Genomic DNA, 18576 nt, shown 5'->3' with positions numbered 1-18576 from the left:
CAAACATGCTCAATGGGGGACAGATCCGGAGATCTTGCTGGCCAGGGTAGTTGACTTACACCTTCTAGAGCACGTTGGGTGGCACGGGATACATACGGACGTGCATTGTCCTGTTGGAACAGCATGTTCCCTTGCCGAAACCCCAGGAGCAACAGTGTCCCTAATTTGCTGGGAAGTGGCAGTGCGGTCCCCTACGGCCCTGCATAGGATCCTACGGTCTTGGCGTGCATCCATGCGTCGCTGCGGTCCGGTCCCAGGTCGATGGGCACGTGCACCTTCCGCCGACCACTGGCGACAACATCGATATACTGTGGAGACCTCACGCCCCACGTGTTGAGCAATTCGGCGGTACGTCCACCCGGCCTCCCGCATGCCCACTATACGCCCTCGCTCAAAGTCCGTCAAGTGCACATACGGTTCACGTCCACGCTGTCGCGGCATGCTACCAGTGCTAAAGACTGCGATGGAGCTCCGTATGCCACGGAAAACTGGCTGACACTGACGGCGGCGGTGCACAAATGCTGCGCAGCTAGCGCCATTCGACGGCCAACACCGCGGTTCCTGGTGTGTCCGCTGTGCCGTGCGTGTGATCATTGCTTGTACAACCCTCTCGCAGTGTCCGGAGCAAGTATGGTGGGTCTGACACACCGGTGTCAATGTGTTCTTTTTTCCCTTTCCAGGAGTGTATGTACAGGAATGCCAGAGTTAGAATTCTGGGACCCTCGAAGTTCACGAACTGTCACCGCAGATCAATCTGACCGACCTTTTCTGGGCTAAGAATATTCTTCGTAAGTGCACAGTGTTGCCCTAAAATTTAACCTCATAGGAAATAATAAAGTAAAAGTTAACAAAAGAAACGAGGTTTCGCATTTCAGTGCCAGAGAAAGTGGAGGTCACCCTTAGAGTGGAGATAGCAGCATTCAGTTTCTGCACAAGTTCTTGAAAGCGACACTTTGAAAATGCCAGTCCGTCTATTCTCAGTGCCAATGGCCTTGCCTCGTCGAATACCTTGGTTCCAGTCAGATCAACGAAGTTAAGCAACGTCGGTCGTACTTGGACGTGCAATCGCCCGAGTACACCACGTGCTGCTTGCTGCTATCCTTTTTTCTTTCTGGCGAGGAGTAACAGGGGTGCTGGAGTGGAATTCATGATCACCAGATTGTGCGGATGCCTTCGATGAAATTCCGAACCTCTCCGTAGTGTCGCGTGACCTGGGGGCATGCGACACTGTCGGTGGTGATCTCTGCGTCGCATGGGGACGTTAAGTTCGGTGGCACCGAGGAATGAAAAGAAGTGCGGTGAAGTGGCCACTGTTTGGGGTCGCCTGCTCGTGGGTCTGTCGCCCAGGAACCGCCACTGAGGTCAAAAGCCGCCCAGTGTCCTAATTACAGGTCATTGATATATATCAATAAAAACAATGGATCCAGAACAGAACTCTGCCCTCCCCCCCCCCTCCCCCAACTTTACAAGACCCCAGTCAAGTTTTTTAAACCTTTTCCGTGTTTGTTGATGCTGGACGACAACTTTTCCACATATGAAATGAACCAGGCTGCATGCCACCATCAGGTTTCACGCTCTCCTCTTTCACATCATTATCCAACGGAAACATAACAGAACACTACATACACACCCATTACAGTCATCTATACCCATCAGATACACTCGAAGCACGAATCTCACATTTCGTAAAGGAGAGGTGCCAGTGTGAGCGAAGGGTAGGTAAACCTTTCTAACTAGACGTCTGTAACTTCCGCTCGGAGTCTCCCAGCCATACGACTTCACTTTTATCCACCCTCAGTTATAAGAATTTAAAACGTTAGACTTCACTCACTGTTTGACTACAATGCAACAGTTAACTAGTGAGTAATATGCAGTTTGTATGGATACTATTTCACAATTGTTCACAGTATTTTTGGAATGGTAGACCGTGGAATGTTCAACTAACGTGACACAGCTCGTGCATTGCTTGAAGACTGCGCATTGCGTCCAGCATTCTGAACCATGGCAACAGTACCTTCTTCAACAATTTACGGTGCTATTGGCTGTCGGCATCTGCCTCTGCCTCTGCCTAAAACGCCAGTTAATTCGAACTTCCGAATCATGTTATTCAACCCCAGTGACGATATTGGACTTCTCTGTATTCCTTTAACGCGTCGGTACTCGCGAAGATTAGCAGCACTATTGCCGAAACTTCCTGGCAGATTAAAACTGTGTGCCCGACCGAGACTCGAACTCGGGACCTTTGCCTTTCGCGGGCAAGTGCTCTACCAAAGGCAAAGGTCCCGAGTTCGAGTCTCGGTCGGGCACACAGTTTTAATCTGCCAGGAAGTTTCATATCAGCGCACACTCCGCTGCAGAGTGAAAATCTCATTCTGGAAACATCTCCCAGGCTGTGGCTAAGCCATGTCTCCGCAATATCCCTTCTTTCAGGAGTGCTAGTTCTGCAAGGTTCGCAGGAGAGCTTCTGTAAAGTTTGGAAGGTAGGAGACGGATACTGGCGGAAGTAAAGCTGTGAGTACCGGGCATGAGTCGTGCTTCGGTAGCTCAGATGGCAGAGCACTTGCCCGCGAAATGCAAAGGTCTCGAGTTTGAGTCTCGGTCGGGCACACAGTTTTAATCTGCCAGGAAGTTTCGTATCAGCGCACACTCCGCTGCAGAGTGAATATCTCATTCTAGCACTATTGCTGTTGTTTTGATAAAGCAGCTTTACGAGTAAATCCCTATTGACTTTGTCCAGACTCACGCTGACTGTCTGCAACTGTAATGCACACTGATGCTGTTTCAAAGCAACTACGCCGCCGTACCAGTACTGCCGCCTACCTGCAAGTCTTGACACTAACACTGCTAACAATGTAAATCCTTCAGCACACAGTCTGAACATCAGTCCTATAAATTTGGGTACCCACAAGGTAAAAACAATTCTCCATCTGTACTGGCTCAAGCAGCGAAAGTTTAATTACAACCACCCTTTACAACGCTAGTGCAGGCAGAAATGCCTCGAAGCACATCGGTCAGTGGACGTTGTTGAACATGGGGCTCAATATCCGACGGCCATCATGCGTTCCCATGTTGACCAACGACATCGTCAGTATTAGCATTGCAGTGGGCATGGGCCATCATCATTGGACCGTGTATTGATAGAAACGTGTCGCCTGCTCAGATGAATCTTATTCCTTGTTACACGAGGTCGATGATCTTCTCTAGATACGCCATTATCCAGACGGACGCCTACAAGAAACATGCATTGCGCCACGTATGCAGGCCTGTGGGGTGCAGTATTATGCTATGGGAGAATTCAGCTGGGTCTCAATGGAACCCGTGGTAATAATCGAGAGCGCCACGAAAGCTAAGCACTACGTCAACATTACTGTGTACCACGTACATCCCTTCAGGTTTGATGTCTTCCACAATGCCGATGGTATGTTACGATTGGTTAACTGTCTGTGTCTTAAGGCTAGAATAATGCTTCAGTGTTTTGAGGAGCCTGATAGTGCACTTTTCTTGATTTCTTGGCCACCATATTCGACTGATCTGAAGCCGATAGAACACATTTGGGGCATCAGAGACTTAACAAATAGGGTAGTCAATAACAACAGGACGTTGCTTTCATAGAAGCGATTAACTCTTGATTGCACCGAAACGCAGTACATACAGGTTCTGACAGGGAACTGACATTTGTCGCATAAGGGGATCGTGACAGTCAATGAACGCTCAAATACTTCCCCCTCATAGTGAAGCGTCACTGTGTGGTGTGGCTTCACGGCACAGTTCACGACTGGTCCATTTTTCTTTGAGGGACTCTGACTCCTAGGACAAAGGACATGCAGCGTGAACGGCACACGTTACCATGATCTGCTTCGCCAATATGTGATCCCTGTCTATTGGAGAGAGTTTCTTTGGACTAAACTGTTTAGATGCACGTTAGAGCTCCAACTCACATTGCTCATGAGGTCATTCTGTTACTTCGTAACACATTTGGGGAAAACCGAATCATTCAACGATCTTTCCAAACTGTGTGGCCATCAATATCACCGGATTTGAACCCGCGTGATTTCTGGCTGTGGGGTCACCTGAAGGAGGAGGTTTATCAACGGGGCACAACACGCGTTGGAGGTTGAGATGAGCATAGCGAGGGATGTAGCCAACATCCCACCTGAGATGTTTCAGGCAGCAGTAGAGCAATCTCTAGTGCGGTTCCAGGCTGTCGTGGATGCAGGTGGTCGTCGTTACACTGAGCGACGATTGTAATCTGGAACGCAAACATCGTGTTAACAAATGTTACCTTCTCATATGGAGATTAAAATGTATCTCTTTCAATGGTTTATTCGTTGTTCGTTATTCTTATTTTTATGGAGTCCCTCGGAAGTAGCGAATAAAATAATTATAACCACCCTGTACTCTGTCGTCAGACCCGGCAAAGATCGCCACTTATCTTACTTCACGGAACAGGCAAGACTCTGACGTCCACTTTGTGTGACGAGGTGTCGACGTCCAACAACCTTGTTGCCTCTTCGTGGTTTTAGCACTTTCCATGATGCCCACGACAGTAGCACGCGATCAGCCCACCAGTTTCTCCTTTTGCAAGATGATCGTTTCCACCCACCACATTATAACGAGGTGCCATTTGTAAGAGCCACTATGTCAGTGGATTTCCCCATTTGTATACAGCGTCGTCGCCATAATGATTCCAATTTCACCTCCGTTCGACTAATATATATTTCTCTTAACGCAGGAGGTACCCGCAGAGGAAACCAAGAGTCATTCAATCTCGCAGTATGCATTGATGGTATGATTCATCAATGTACCATGTGCTTGTTACTAACGGTTGGTACTGAGACAGACACTCAAATTCTCTCTGTATGTCCATCTTTTTAGAGATGGTTGCCGGACTCAGCTGTTCGATACAGGATGTAAAATTAAACACCTTTCAACCTTCTAGTTTCCAAACTTATTTTATTTGGCTACCGGATGCAGCGTTTTACTACACCGTCTTCAGGGCCCTAATCGACGTATACGAAGATTCTACCTCAGTTGTCATACAAACAGTTGGCAGATGATGATTGAAGTGACCACCGCAGTAAAAATCTACTAATAGACCTGTTTTGATCACAACCGAGGTAGAATCTTCCTACACGTCGGTTAGGGGGCTGAAGATGGCGTAGTAAAATGTTGAAACTTGTAACCAAATGAAAAAAAGTTTGGGAACTAGACGGCTGCAAGGCATTTAATATGATTCAAATTCTCCGTTGCAGAAGTTTCGTTTTCTGCTGTCGAATATATATTACTATTTTTTTTTAGTCTGCTGCTAGCAGCAAATAAGATCATAATCTTGGATTGAGTAAATTTTACTGATGTAACATTACAGAAAGAAATACGAGAGCTGCGTTGTTCTGAGAGGTGCAGCTGGAACAGCTTTATGCAGCAATTGCCCTAACCGGCGCGGGACATCGACTTACCTTGGAGTACAGTTCGCTCATGTGGGCCGTATCGGCAAAGATGACGAAGTAGGAGGCGACGGGCCGCATGTCCTTGAGCCGGTTCACCGTCTCCGTTTCCAGGCCGTTCAGGGCGATCACTCGCAGTACCGAATTGCCGATCAGGTGGTACAGCGCCTGGTCCAGCTCTGGGAAAACAGCACGCAGAGTGACGTACAGGGATGCAAAGTCTGGCGCAGTAGCGGTGTATAGTGCACCCAATACAACATGGCCCATAAAGTATAGGCGGCAACAGCAGTGGGAGGGGCGGGGGGGGGGGGGGGGGGGGGAGGTTCTTTTGCGAGCAGGTGCCGTGCAGTAGGTGAGGCACATCTTTTGACTAAAAATTAATGACGTTACACGTAATCTCAATGTGCCTATGATAGACCCTCCCGACACATATTGTGCATGGAAACTGTGACTCTCTGCAATGTAAGACAGAGGTAGAGATGAGAATGTATAAAGTGAACCACACAGCAGCCGGAGAGAAATGAGGTAGCTGCTCCTTCGGAAGAATGAGACTGAGTTCGCTGATACTCAGGGTTGCCCAACCCAACGATGACCAAGAAATATCGACTGCGGTGGGGGGGGGGGGAAATTTGTATAGTCGCAAATTTTTTTACAGTGGTAGGTGGGACTGTCATGATCAACAAACTAAAAATCCAGACCGTTGGAATATGAGCATGGGAATGGAGATGGGGGTCGCTCAGAGGTTACTTTTTGGTTTTTGTTGAGTATTTCGAAAACTGGGGCATCCAGAAAATTGCTGCAAAAAAGGTCTTATTGATTGCAATATACCTCGGCCTATTCCAATGATAAAATCTACTCGGGTGATCAGCTTAGTGTTGGCGTCGCCCTGTCGCAACGTTTTAGTGAGATTCGTACCCATCATCTTCAGACGAAGTCCCTGAGACGATTTCATCGCCAAAAAAGGTCCTATTCCTTAAAAACTAGTAGTTTCTACGTTCCAGGAAATGAAAAATCGCAGATGATTAAAGACGGTGTTATAATTGAATAAAGTTTATATCTATTATTATATGAAGTGAGATAAGAATAAATAGTAAATCCCACGCGGGATTAGCCGAGCGGTCTAGGGCGCAGCAGTCATGGACTGTGCGGCTGGTCCCGGCGGAGGTTCGAGTCCTCCCTCGGGCATGGGTGTGTGTGTTTGTTCTTAGGATAATTTAGGTTAAGTAGTGTGTAAGATTAGGGACTGATGAGCTTAGCAGTTCAGTCCCATAAGATTTCACACACATTTTAACATTTTTTTAAATTATTAAATGTGTGCCATATCTAAGTGCACTAAGAGCAGTTGAACTTTAATAATATCTAAATTGTGTTCTGGGCGTGTAACACGGTGGAAAGTTGAGGGTGGAGGTTAGAAGAGTGAGGGATGGTGCGTCACTGGATTCTTGTCATGCACTTCCCTCCTTCATAGGTCTGCAAAACGGACAGCGAGCAGGCATTTTCCCATTCTCTCTGCCGCAATAAAGGTGTGTTAGGAAGTTATCCAGACCCTTCTGCAGCTTACCTTATGGATCACTGGCGATGCAGTGTGTAGACACGCAACAAAGTACGTTGGCCCTACATGGAATACAGTTATGAATTACTAATAATACTAAAACAAGGTTATAGGCGCTTCAGCCTGGAACCGCGCAGCTGCTGCGGTCGCAGGTTCGAATCCTGCCTCGGGCATGGATGTGTGTGATGTCCTTAGGTTAGTTAGGTTTAGGTAGTTGTAAGTCTAGGGGACTGATGACCTCAGATGTTGAGTCTATAGTACTTAGAGCCATTTTAACTAAAACAAGATGGGAAGAATCTACGTAAGTTTCTGCACACTCCTCTACAGTGCTAGAGGGAATCTCTTCAAGAGCGTGTTTGTGGATGACCCACAGCATTATGTTGAACAGTGGAAGACAATTGTGCAATTTAATTGCCACACCTCGTATACTCTATCTGATCAAAAATATCCGAACACCTACTATTGGACGTTAAAATGGGATGTGTGCATCCTCCGCCATTATGAAGGCTTCAACTCTGCCTCGGACTCTTTCAGTGAGGTGCCTGAATGTCTGTGGAGGAGTGGGAGCGCATTATTCCTCAAAAGATGAAACCAAAAAAGGTACTGATGTTGGACACTGCGATTTGGTGGTAGTTGCATTCGTCCCAAAGCTGCAAGGGTCTTCCAATGGGTTCATTTGAGGAATGTTACTGCCCACAAACAGATGTTTCTTTACGGCAGGGGGGCATTGTGATGCTGGTACAATTGTCGTCTCATATCTATTCCTCCAATCTACGCAGTACAGAGTGCTGTAAAATGCGTTCGTAACATTCTGCATTTAGCGTTTTCTTAAGCACAATGAGAGAACCACACTTCCACGTCGTAACACCGTGTTCTCTGCATTTCACTGCTGACACTGCACATGATGGAACGTATCTTTCTCCAGGCAAACCCAAACCCTTCCATAGGATTCCCACAGAGTCCATAGTGATCCACCACTCTTCATGAATCGTTTCCAGTCATTAATTGTCCAGTGGCGCCGTTCTTTACGCCATGTAACGAGGAGCTGGTCGGCCACTGTACGCCGTTCTTTTTAACTCTCTACAGACAGACACTGTGCTAGCTGGACTGCTGGTATCACTTCGGAACTAACAATAGAGTCCTTCTGCTGATTTCATGCTATTTTTTGCAACCACCCTCAGCAATGCTCTGCGGTCCCTGTCCATCAGTACAAGAGGTCCTCCTAGTCTTGGTTTAGCCATGGTTGTTGTTTTGCGTTTCTATTTCACAGTCACATCACAACAACATTAGAATGGCTGAAATGCCCCTGATGGACTTGTGATTCGGGTGACATTAAGTGACCAGTGCTTGTTCGAAGTCATCGAGCTCCGCTGATCAACCTATCGTGCTGTTATTGCTTCTCTAGTGACATCATATACAGTTATACTGGTAGGTCCGTCCCTCGTGAACATTAGTGGTCATTTCCGCACTACAGAGGGGCGTCCATATACTTTTGATCAGACAGTGTATAAAGTGTATAATATATTAGTGTTGTGGTCTTCAGTCCGAAGAATGATTTGCTGCATCTCTATCCGAGTAACTACTGAAACCTACATCATCTGAATCTGCTTGCTTTATTCATCTACTCATCTCTTGGTCTCCCTTTACGATTTTTAAGCCGCCCTCTCCGACACACACACACACACACACACACACACACACACACACACACACACACACACACACACAACATACATAGCTACACTGCATACTAACACTTTCAGAAAAGACTTCCTGACACTTAAATGTATACTCGATGTTAACATATTTCTCTTCTACAGAAACGTTTTTCTTGCCATTGTCAGTTTAGATTTCACATTCTTTCTACTTCGACCATCATGAGTTATTATACTGCCCAAAAAAGAAAACTCACCTACTTTTTTAAGTGCCTCTTTTACTAAGTATCACCTGATTTAATTCGATTACTTCCATCATCCTCCATTTGCTTTTGTTGATGTTCATCTTATATCCTCCTCTCTAGACACTGTTCATTCCCTTTAACTTCGCTCCCAAGTCCATTGCTTCCGTCTTTGACAGAATTATAATATCATCGACAAACCTCAAAGGTTTATCTCTTCTCCCTGGACTTAAATTCTTACTCGAAATTTTTCTTTTGTTTCCTTTACTGCCTTCTGTCAATTCTACTAAATACCTAGGAATTACAATTACGAGCAGCTTAAATTGGAAAGACCACATAGATAATATTGTGGGGAAGGCAGAACACTTCGAAGATGCGACAAACCCACTATAGAGACAGCCTACATTACAGTTGTCCGTCCTCTGCTGGAATAGTGCTGCACGATATGGGATCCTTACCAGGTAGGATTCACGGAGGACATCGAAAACGCGCAAAGAAGGGCAGGTCGTTTCGTTTTACCGCGCAATAGGAGTGAAAGTCTCACTGTTATGATACGCGAATTGGGATGGCAGTCACTGAAAAAACGGCGGTTTTCTTTGCGCCGAGATCTATATACGAAATTTCAACCGCCAACTTTCTCTTCCAAGTGCGAAAATATTTTGCTGACACCCACGTACGTAGGGAGAAATGATCATCATAATAAAATAAGAGAAATCAGAGCTCGAATGGAAAGATTTAGGTTCCTTTTTCCCACCCGCCATTCGAGAGTGGAATGGTCGAGAAGTAGCATGAAAATGGTTCGATGAACCCTCTGGCAGGCACTTTTGCAGAGAATTGCAAAGTAACCATGTAGATGTAGGTGCAGATGTTGCTCAATGTACAGATCGAATAACATCGAGGATAGGCTGCAGTCCTGTCTCACGGCCATCACAACCACTGCTTCCCTTTCATGCCCCTCGACTCTTGTAACTACCGCCTGTTTTCTGTAGAAGTTGTAAACAGCGTTTCGCTTTCTGGAATTTAACCCTGCCGCCTTTAGAATTTGAAAGAGAGGATTCCAGTCAACAGGTTCAAAAGCTTTCTCTAAGTCTACAAACACTATAAACGTAGGTTTGCTATTCTTTAACCTGTCTTCTATGAGAAGCAGAAGGGTCAGTATTGTCTCTCATGTTCCTACATTTCTCCGGCACCAAACCGTTCTTCCCGAAGGTCGCCTTCTACCAGTTTCCCCCCTCTTTTGTAAAGAATTCGTGTTAGTATTTTTCAACTGTGACTTGTTAAACTGATAGTTCGGTAATTTTCACGTCTGTCGGCATCTGTTTTCCATGGAATTGGAACTATCATCGTCAAATAAGTACGGGAATTTCAAAAGTGGACATTATACAGGGTGCTTCCGTAATAGCGCGCAAAGATGAAACAGGACATGGAGAACGCTTCACTGAACAATTTGAGGTAGGGAACTTGAAGTCGGAGAAGCCAGGTTAAGGACGTATGGAAATGAACTTGTCTGCTGCTTTGTCTAGCATTACTGTTTCCCAGTTTATTTACAGCTAACTTGTGTACAAATTTAATTATGTATATTTTTTATTTCGCGCAAGAAAACAAGGAGGACGTGCCTGATTACTAGGAAGTGATGATGCTGTATTTTCTGGTCGCTGGATTGGAAGGGTAGGTCCTATTACATGTGCTGCAAGGTCACCTGACCTGGATCGCCTTGATTATTTCCTATGGGGTTCTCTATAGTCACTTCTGTATGGCACCCCAATCGATATGGAGATGGCATTAGTTGCCAGAATTGTAGCTGCCTGTGATGTGATTCGAAACACACCAGGGATGTTTGTCAGGGTGCGTCAGAAGCTTGTTCGCCGATGTCACGCTTGCATCGAGGCTGATGACTGTCAGTTTCAGCACATTTTGTAAGATACAGTACAAATTGTATATTCATTATATCAATGCAGTTAACTAATGTAAACAAGAAAGCACACAGCAATGTGATTTTTTCCTACTATCTACTTAAGCTGGCTTCTCCGATCCCAGGTTCCCTAAATCAAGTTCATCAGTGCAGCATCCTCCATGTTCTGCTTCATTTTTGCGCACTCTTACGGGTAGAGCCGACACAATGCATCAAAATTCTTTATCGAGACAGATAATACTCAAAGGAACCAATATGTCAAGCAAATTTTACTCACTTCCTATTAAAGATATTGTTCCGCAGTTTGTCTACTGGCGGTAATAAGGACAAACAAAAGTTGACGGCTGTAGAATTTTACGCTCCAACAATCCAGACCTTTAAACTGTTTGTAGATTGTTAACACAGATTCCAAAAAATATGATAGGGTATTACACAGAAAAATGATGTATGATCAGTTCTACAATGATCTTGTGCGCTAACCGATCAGATGGATTTATTCACTGTTATTATTCGTTGTTAGACGTTCAACATGAAACGAAATATTCCATAATTTTATTCTATAGTGTAGATACAAGAATAAACTATCCACGTCGCACAAGGTGAGGCAGTTTCAAGTGCTTTTGGTTTTCTGAGTTTTAGTTTCATCATCGGAATATATTTTCCGTGATCTAATAATTATTGGTGGTCCATGGTTAGTCGTTACAGAGTAACTTCGGAGAAAATGTAGAATACTACCCTAACTGATTATGATGTAACATGCAAGCTTACCATGGATTGTACAAGATAAAGAGATGAGAGAGAGTTGCTGATTACCCGTAAGGAAATATTGATTAATTAATTTGTAGTTAACTTTAATTACAATTTACATGCTTCTTTTAAAGGAGTCCTGACTGTTTTTTATTTATTCATAAAGGATATTCCAGGGAAAGGTTGCAGTGGCTGTTTTCTGTCACTAGACGATGCAGTTATTGCTCAGAATAGTACAGGGTGATTCAAAAAGAATACCATAACTTTAGGAATTTAAAACTCTGCAACGACAAAAGGCAGAGCTAAGCACTATCTGTCGGCGAATTAAGGGAGCTATAAAGTTTCATTTAGTTGTACATTTGTTCCCTTGAGGCACTGCTGACTAGGCGTCAGCGTCACTTGCTGCTAAGATGGCGACTGCCCAACAGAAAGCTTTTTGTGTTATTGAGTACGGCAGAAGTGAATCGACGACAGTTGTTCAGCGTGCATTTCGAACGAAGTATGGTGTTAAACCTCTTGATAGGTGGTGTATTAAACGTTGGTAAAAACAGTTTACAGAGAATGGGTGTTTGTGCAAAGGGAAAAGTTCTGGACGGCCGAGAACGAGTGATGAAAATGTAGCACGCATCCAGCAAGCATTTGTTCGCAGGCCAGGAAAATCGACTCGCAGAGCTAGCAGAGAGCTGCAAATTCCACAATCAACTGTATGGAGAGTCCTACGAAAAAGGTTAGTTATGAAACCTTATCGTCTGAAATTGGTTCAAGCACTGTCTGCAGCTGATAAGATTAAAAAAATCGATTTCTGTGATTTTATCCTTGCTCAAATGGAAACAGATGAATCTTTCGTTTCAAAGATTGTGTTTAGTGATGAAGCAACTTTCCACACCAATGGGGAAGTCAACCGTCACAATGTCTGTATATGGGGCACTGAGAATCCGCTGGAAACAACTCAGTATGAACGTGACTCGCCTAAGGTGAACGTTTTCTGTGCCATTTCAGCCAATAAAGTTTTTGGTCCCTTTTTCTTCGAAGGTGCTACTGTAACTGGACTAGCCGGCCGTGGTGGTCTCGCGGTTCTAGGCGCGCAGTTCGGAACCGTGCGACTGCTACGGTCGCAGGTTCGAATCCTGCCTCGGGCATGGATGTGTGTGATGTCCTTAGGTTAGTTAGGTTTAAGTAGTTCTAAGTTCTAGAGGACTAATGACCACAGCAGTTGAGTCCCATAGTGCTCAGAGCCATTTGTAACTGGACTACAGTATCTGGAGATGTTAGAGAATTGGCTGTTCCCTCAGCTCGAACAAGAAGCATAACAATTCATATTTCAGCAGGATGGAGCGCCACCACATTGGCACTTATCTGTCCGTAACTACCTGAACGTCAACTACCCGAGGCGATGGATCGGCTGCCAGGCAGCCCGTGACAAAGCACTTCCTCACTGGCCTCCAAGAAGCCCTGATCTTACCCCCTGCGATTTTTTCTTATGGGGGTATGTTAAGGATATGGTGTTTTGGCCATCTCTCCCAGCCACCATCGATGATTTGAAACGAGAAATAACAGCAGCTATCCAAACTGTTACGCCTGATATGCTACAGAGAGTGTGGAACGAGTTGGAGTATCGGGTTGATATTGCTCGAGTGTCTGGAGGGGGCCATATTGAACATCTCTGAACTTGTTTTTGAGTGAAAAAAACCTTTTTAAATACTCTTTGTAATGATGTATAACAGAAGGTTATATTATGTTTCTTTCATTACATACACATTTTTAAAGTTGTGGTATTCTTTTTGAATCACCCTGTATTATTTTGAAGGATATTTCAAGATTTTATACAGGTATCTTTTTGACTGTTGTATCATGGTATGAATCAATTCCTTCTAGAAGCACCACCTATCTCGGGTACATTGACAGATAACTTTGAAAAATATGAGTATTACAAGGCATTTTTGTAAAGTGGGACACAGAATGTGATCAAAACCGGCTAATGTAGGAGGTATGTAGTTTTAGGGTGTAAACGAGAGATGTTTCTGCAGTCTACTTCAGTGCTGATAGAAAATGTAACTTACTGTACCTTCTTCTGTGTGAAATATGAGTGCTGCATCAGACGCCTCGCGCGCCTGCAGGTACTTGTCAACGGCGTCCACCAGGTTGGCAAGCGTGGCGTCGAGCCGGAGGTACGGGAGTGCCCGGTGCTGCGCCTCGTCGCGCAGGCGCCGCCACCCCGTCCACGTGGCGTCCAGCAGCGCAGACACGCCCACCGCCAGTTCCCCGCACACTGGGCCGGTGAACATTTTTAGATTACCACTTCCGCACTTCCACAGCGGTTTAAACCACGCACAACCTATTACGAGGTATCAGTGGAGGGCCACTCGAAATGTTTTCGTCATTAAACTATTTTAGAACGAGAGGAAATCAGCATGAATCTATTGTTGTAACATTCTATATTACGGTTCTCTTCTCGTGGTATTCACTGATTGAGCGTAGGAACAAGTTAAGTGCCCGTGAATGAGTTGTTATTTTATTTACATGTTTGATACTAAAATGGGACATCGAGGAAAAATACTCTCTGAAAGTTTTTCAAAGTGTCAAAGTACGATTTCGTGCGGTATGTTCTGTGCCAATTAAGAACGTACAGCATTTGTGTAAAGCCATGTTCTCAGAGCAGATAACTCAGTATTTACTCTTAATGTTGTGTGTGGACTACTTAGTCGCACACCATTGGGTATCGGAAGCTAGTATCCACGCAGGGTATTCTGGCCGATGGGCAGTGACGTTTTCGTCGAAAGCGCTGGGCGGGTTCATTTGTTTGTTCGGAAGGGCAGGCCCACACTGTTTGCCGCCTGTCGGTCGGTCGGCAAAGGCAGAATCATGGCGCCCGCCCTGCAATCTTTCTCAAATGATTTTACAAAAATGGTCATAGTTATTGTGATATTTACATAGAAGTAAGACACTGCGCGAAATTCGAAAAAGTTTGCAATGAAAAACATGTGTCGCTATGATTTTGTGTTTGGGGCGTATTACATAATATGCTACTGCATATGACATGTCAGTAACATATTAAATTTATCTTTAGACTTGGGTGAAGACTTCTATCTGTCACAAATCTCGAGAAAACTGATCAGCTGTAGCACATCCATTTGCGAATGCGCCACGCCACCGATAAAGCGAGAGTGAAATATCCACAACATTCCTCATACGTCATAAATAGTTTAAGATATCGAAATTAGGTTTTGGGAAGTGATAGCACCCAAAGATGAGAGTATTTTGCCATATCGTTATTATGAAATACTTCATTATCTACCATGTTACTGCACTAAGTACAGACTTTCTCGATGAAAGAATGTATTTTTTAAGGGTCATCGATAGCTGGTGGAACAAGAAATGCCATCGGTTTCGGAACAACATAAGTGAAGACACTACGCGTTTATATTGTGCCAAGGATGTGCTTTTTTGTAAGATACTGACTTCACTTTTGCTCAGTTCCTCACTGCATAAACTTAAACCAATGTTTCAGAATTCTTTCGCTATTGCGGCTGTACAAACTACTAGTGGGGTGAGCCTCTGTGAACTTGGCTATATTTTGGCAAAAGAAGCAAATTTGAACATAGAAACAAGAGAAATGCGTAGGTTTACTCACAATTCGCCACTCGTGACACTTCTCTGAAAGTTACAAATGGTTTACAAGCCAGGAGAAAATAAATCGCTACAATTTCGGCGAAATTCTTTTTAGATACTAATCAAAGCAAAGATGACAGATCTTTTTGAATGGTCACTGTGCAAGTGTGGGCACGGATGGGCCCAACTTAATATTTACAAAAAATGTGAGTGGAGGCTTCAGTTTAGAACGGTACTTCCCCTTCAGAACTCGGCATTTCCCCTACAGCGCCTGCCCATAGACTCCCTCCTCTCCCCCCCCCCCCCCCCCCCACTACAGCTCTCCCCCAAGCATGCCCTACCATCTTCGCATCTACCCACCACGGTATTATGTGTGGCCTCTACACTAAGCTCCAATGTGTGATACTATGTTGGTTAAGTGCTCTCAGAAGTTACTTATCATGTGCAGCAAGAGAAAACTTACTCATAAAAGTACTTAAAGCGTGGTGGGGAGGGAGTTACCATGGACTGAGCACTACTAAAACCGCATTCTCTAAAACAAAAATAGTATACGGTCCTTTCTCATGTTACTACTATCACCACTAGAAGGGTAAGAGAGAAAGAGACAATGTGGCAGGGGTGATTCCTCCCTTTAAAAAGGTGCTGCTTCATTGTTATATGATCAGGATGGCTTCCAAGTGGCGTAAGTCACAAAAATTGAAAAATGGGCTGACGCCACTTATTATTAGACAGGTAGATGTTTGTGTCCGACAAGCTGGTTGACCTAATTCAGTAGTTCATACATAGAGAGCACTGAATGTTATTACACTTAACGAGGCTGCTAAGCATCTTGGCAACCAATTAGTGTACATCCAAGTGGCTATGGCAGTCAGATCTGCTACTACTACCCGACAACTTTAACTAGTTGTGTGCCCTTGTTCTGTATGTTAAACATCAATGTTGTTGGTTTGTGTTGTTCAAAACTAAAATAACATGAACTGTGTGTTAAAGACTTCTAAAATATGGATGTGACTGCTGTGAGTTCATGGTCGAGAAAGGTTATAAAACATGATAGACAACTATGTTGTATCGAAATAAGGTTGTGAAACAGTATCTAATCATACAGGGATCATTCAGGTATACTTATAACACCTAAAATGTTTCGCAATGTAGGCTGCATGTGCCATAAAGGGTGTTTCCAGTTAAAACGTTTCAACAGTAGATTTATAGATGGTGACTGAAAGCCGTGACTGAAAGCCGTGTCATAATTTACTCAAAATTTTAAATTTATTTTTTTCGAAAAGCTGACGTTTGGACGTACACTACTCGGCAACCAACTGACCCATACCTACTATTTAGCCACTTGAGCGAGCGTCTGACTCAGAGCAAGAGTTTTCCGTGAATACCAGTTTCAGAGCCCTGCCCATGTGCGGGTAGCTCCTGTTTTATGTATTCCTCTATTCTGGGCAGTCCATGTCAATTGTGGTATCTTACAGCCATGATCACAAAGATACATGCAGTGAGTGGGATGGTCTGGGTCTTTGCTCTAAAAAAAGTGCAGTAAGGCACTGTCCCTGTTCCACTGCAAGTTCAGTAGTAGTAAGACCTTATCCTTGTCAGTCCTTATCTAGTAAATGCTCTACATCCAGCTTTGATTTTTCCTAGCTCAGGGAATAAACTACACTCACCCGAGTGCAGTGTATACTTTACATCAAGTGCTTTCTGTGGATCTTGTTTACGTTTCTGCATGTTCCCATTACATGTCAACATCTGCTTGAAGAAAGCTGTTTATCGCAGTATCAGCATAGAGTCTACAAATAAAGATAAATGCTGTTTGTTTTTAGTAATTTCAAATCATGATAATTTTAGAATACGTTAAAATATGTAAATACCCTACGCTATTAAATAAGTGGTTGTTTATTTCATGAGAACAACGCAACTATATGTTTTTCTTAATGCAGTTCTGGCTCTGCATTCGGCAACTACCTACACTTTCACATAATAGTGGCATTATTCTCATAATTATTTAGGTATTTAGTATGGAGTTTTCTGGTGTTGTACATGTTTCCGTTATTTTCTAACATAAACAGTATTCACTTTGAACAATAATTTAATTAAAATGAATCTCATTCACATTAGTTGAAGATGAAAGTGAGATTAAAATTTACGATGTAAAGGATGAATGACAATTGGTACCAAGCCTGGGATCTGAACAGGGGTCTAACCAGTACACCATTCTGGCAAAGTGACTGTACACAGCTATGTGGACTATTCTAGTACACTGTCTCTTCAATCTAAACTCCCATTCACGCCTCACACCTCACGCTCTTTTAGTTTAGGGTGAATACCAAGTGGGACGAGGTGTGAATGGGACTTTGGTCCGTCTGTGCAGTTGCGCAAAGCCACTCTGACAGGGTGGCATAGTGGTTACCACATCTGTGTATTGAGCAAATCTCAGCCTCAAAGTCACGAGGACTTAAGTCCGGGGAGTATGGTGAATGGTGCACTACTTCCCAATTACATCGACCGAAAAGAGTAGCGCCAGCTTGCGCCAGCGCATTGTTGCGCAAAATGATGGGTGGGTGGCATAGAAAGTGACGCCGTTTCTTTCGCGAAACTGGTCGCAGGTGATACTTCAAAAATGAACAGTAATACGACTTAAGTCCTTGTGACTTTGATTTGATTCCGGAGATGAAGGAACCACTTCCTGGTATTCGCCTCAGATCTGTTCCAGAGATTCGACCGGCAGTAGACTGCTCTATTCGCATCATCAACAGAACAGGCTCTGTTAACGGTATACTACGCCTTCCACATCGCTGGCAGCGGGTTCTACACACCGCTGGTGACTACTTTGCAGGAACATGTAACTCTTGTGTATAGTTTGTGAATAAATAGTTGCCACAATTTAAGTTCGAACCCTCATATATATATATATATATATATATATATATATATATATATAGGAATGTGGTGATGAAAATTTCACAGGAGAATTTAATATATTTTGAGGAAGAGAGAATTCAAGAGGAAGCAGAGAGTGAAGAAGGAATGAGAAATGTAACAATAAAGATGATGCAGTACCATTGAGGAAGCAATCCAGAGCACCAAAGCCTGTATCACCAGTTACAATAAGGAAGTTCCATACCATGCACCTGCCCCAGATAAAGAATAAAACCCATAATCTTTGTTCCACAGGGAGGTTATCTGGATCAAAAGATTTTACATTTGTGCAGTGCAGGCAGTGAAGTACAAAACACATCTCCGTTTCACAGAAAAAGGAACTGTGTTCTTTCCAATTCCATAAAAAACTGCAGATTCATGAAAGTTTTTCTGTTTATATTTTCACATATAATAATAAAATAATATTTTGTGATGGGTAAATAAATATATTTATATACTTCAGTTGTCAGTTTATAAATAAAATTCAGCGAATAAA

General features: G+C 43.8%; 1 protein-coding gene across 1 annotated transcript in view; it reads right to left on the bottom strand.

Moving 5' to 3' along the window:
* The window catches only part of LOC126315899 (ionotropic receptor 25a), a 208827-nt gene that overhangs the window by 117890 nt on the left and 72361 nt on the right, over positions 1–18576 (bottom strand). The window contains exons 4-5 of the mRNA XM_049992710.1: positions 13618–13821; positions 5457–5623 (exon numbers count right to left, since the gene is read on the bottom strand). Of these exons, the coding sequence (XP_049848667.1) occupies positions 5457–5623; positions 13618–13821 (371 nt within the window). The remainder of the gene's footprint in view (positions 1–5456; positions 5624–13617; positions 13822–18576) is intronic.

The sequence above is a fragment of the Schistocerca gregaria genome, chromosome 1 (genome assembly GCF_023897955.1).
Source record: "Schistocerca gregaria isolate iqSchGreg1 chromosome 1, iqSchGreg1.2, whole genome shotgun sequence".
Taxonomy (NCBI): Eukaryota; Metazoa; Arthropoda; class Insecta; order Orthoptera; family Acrididae; genus Schistocerca; species Schistocerca gregaria.
This window is presented reverse-complemented; position numbering and strand designations above follow the sequence as displayed.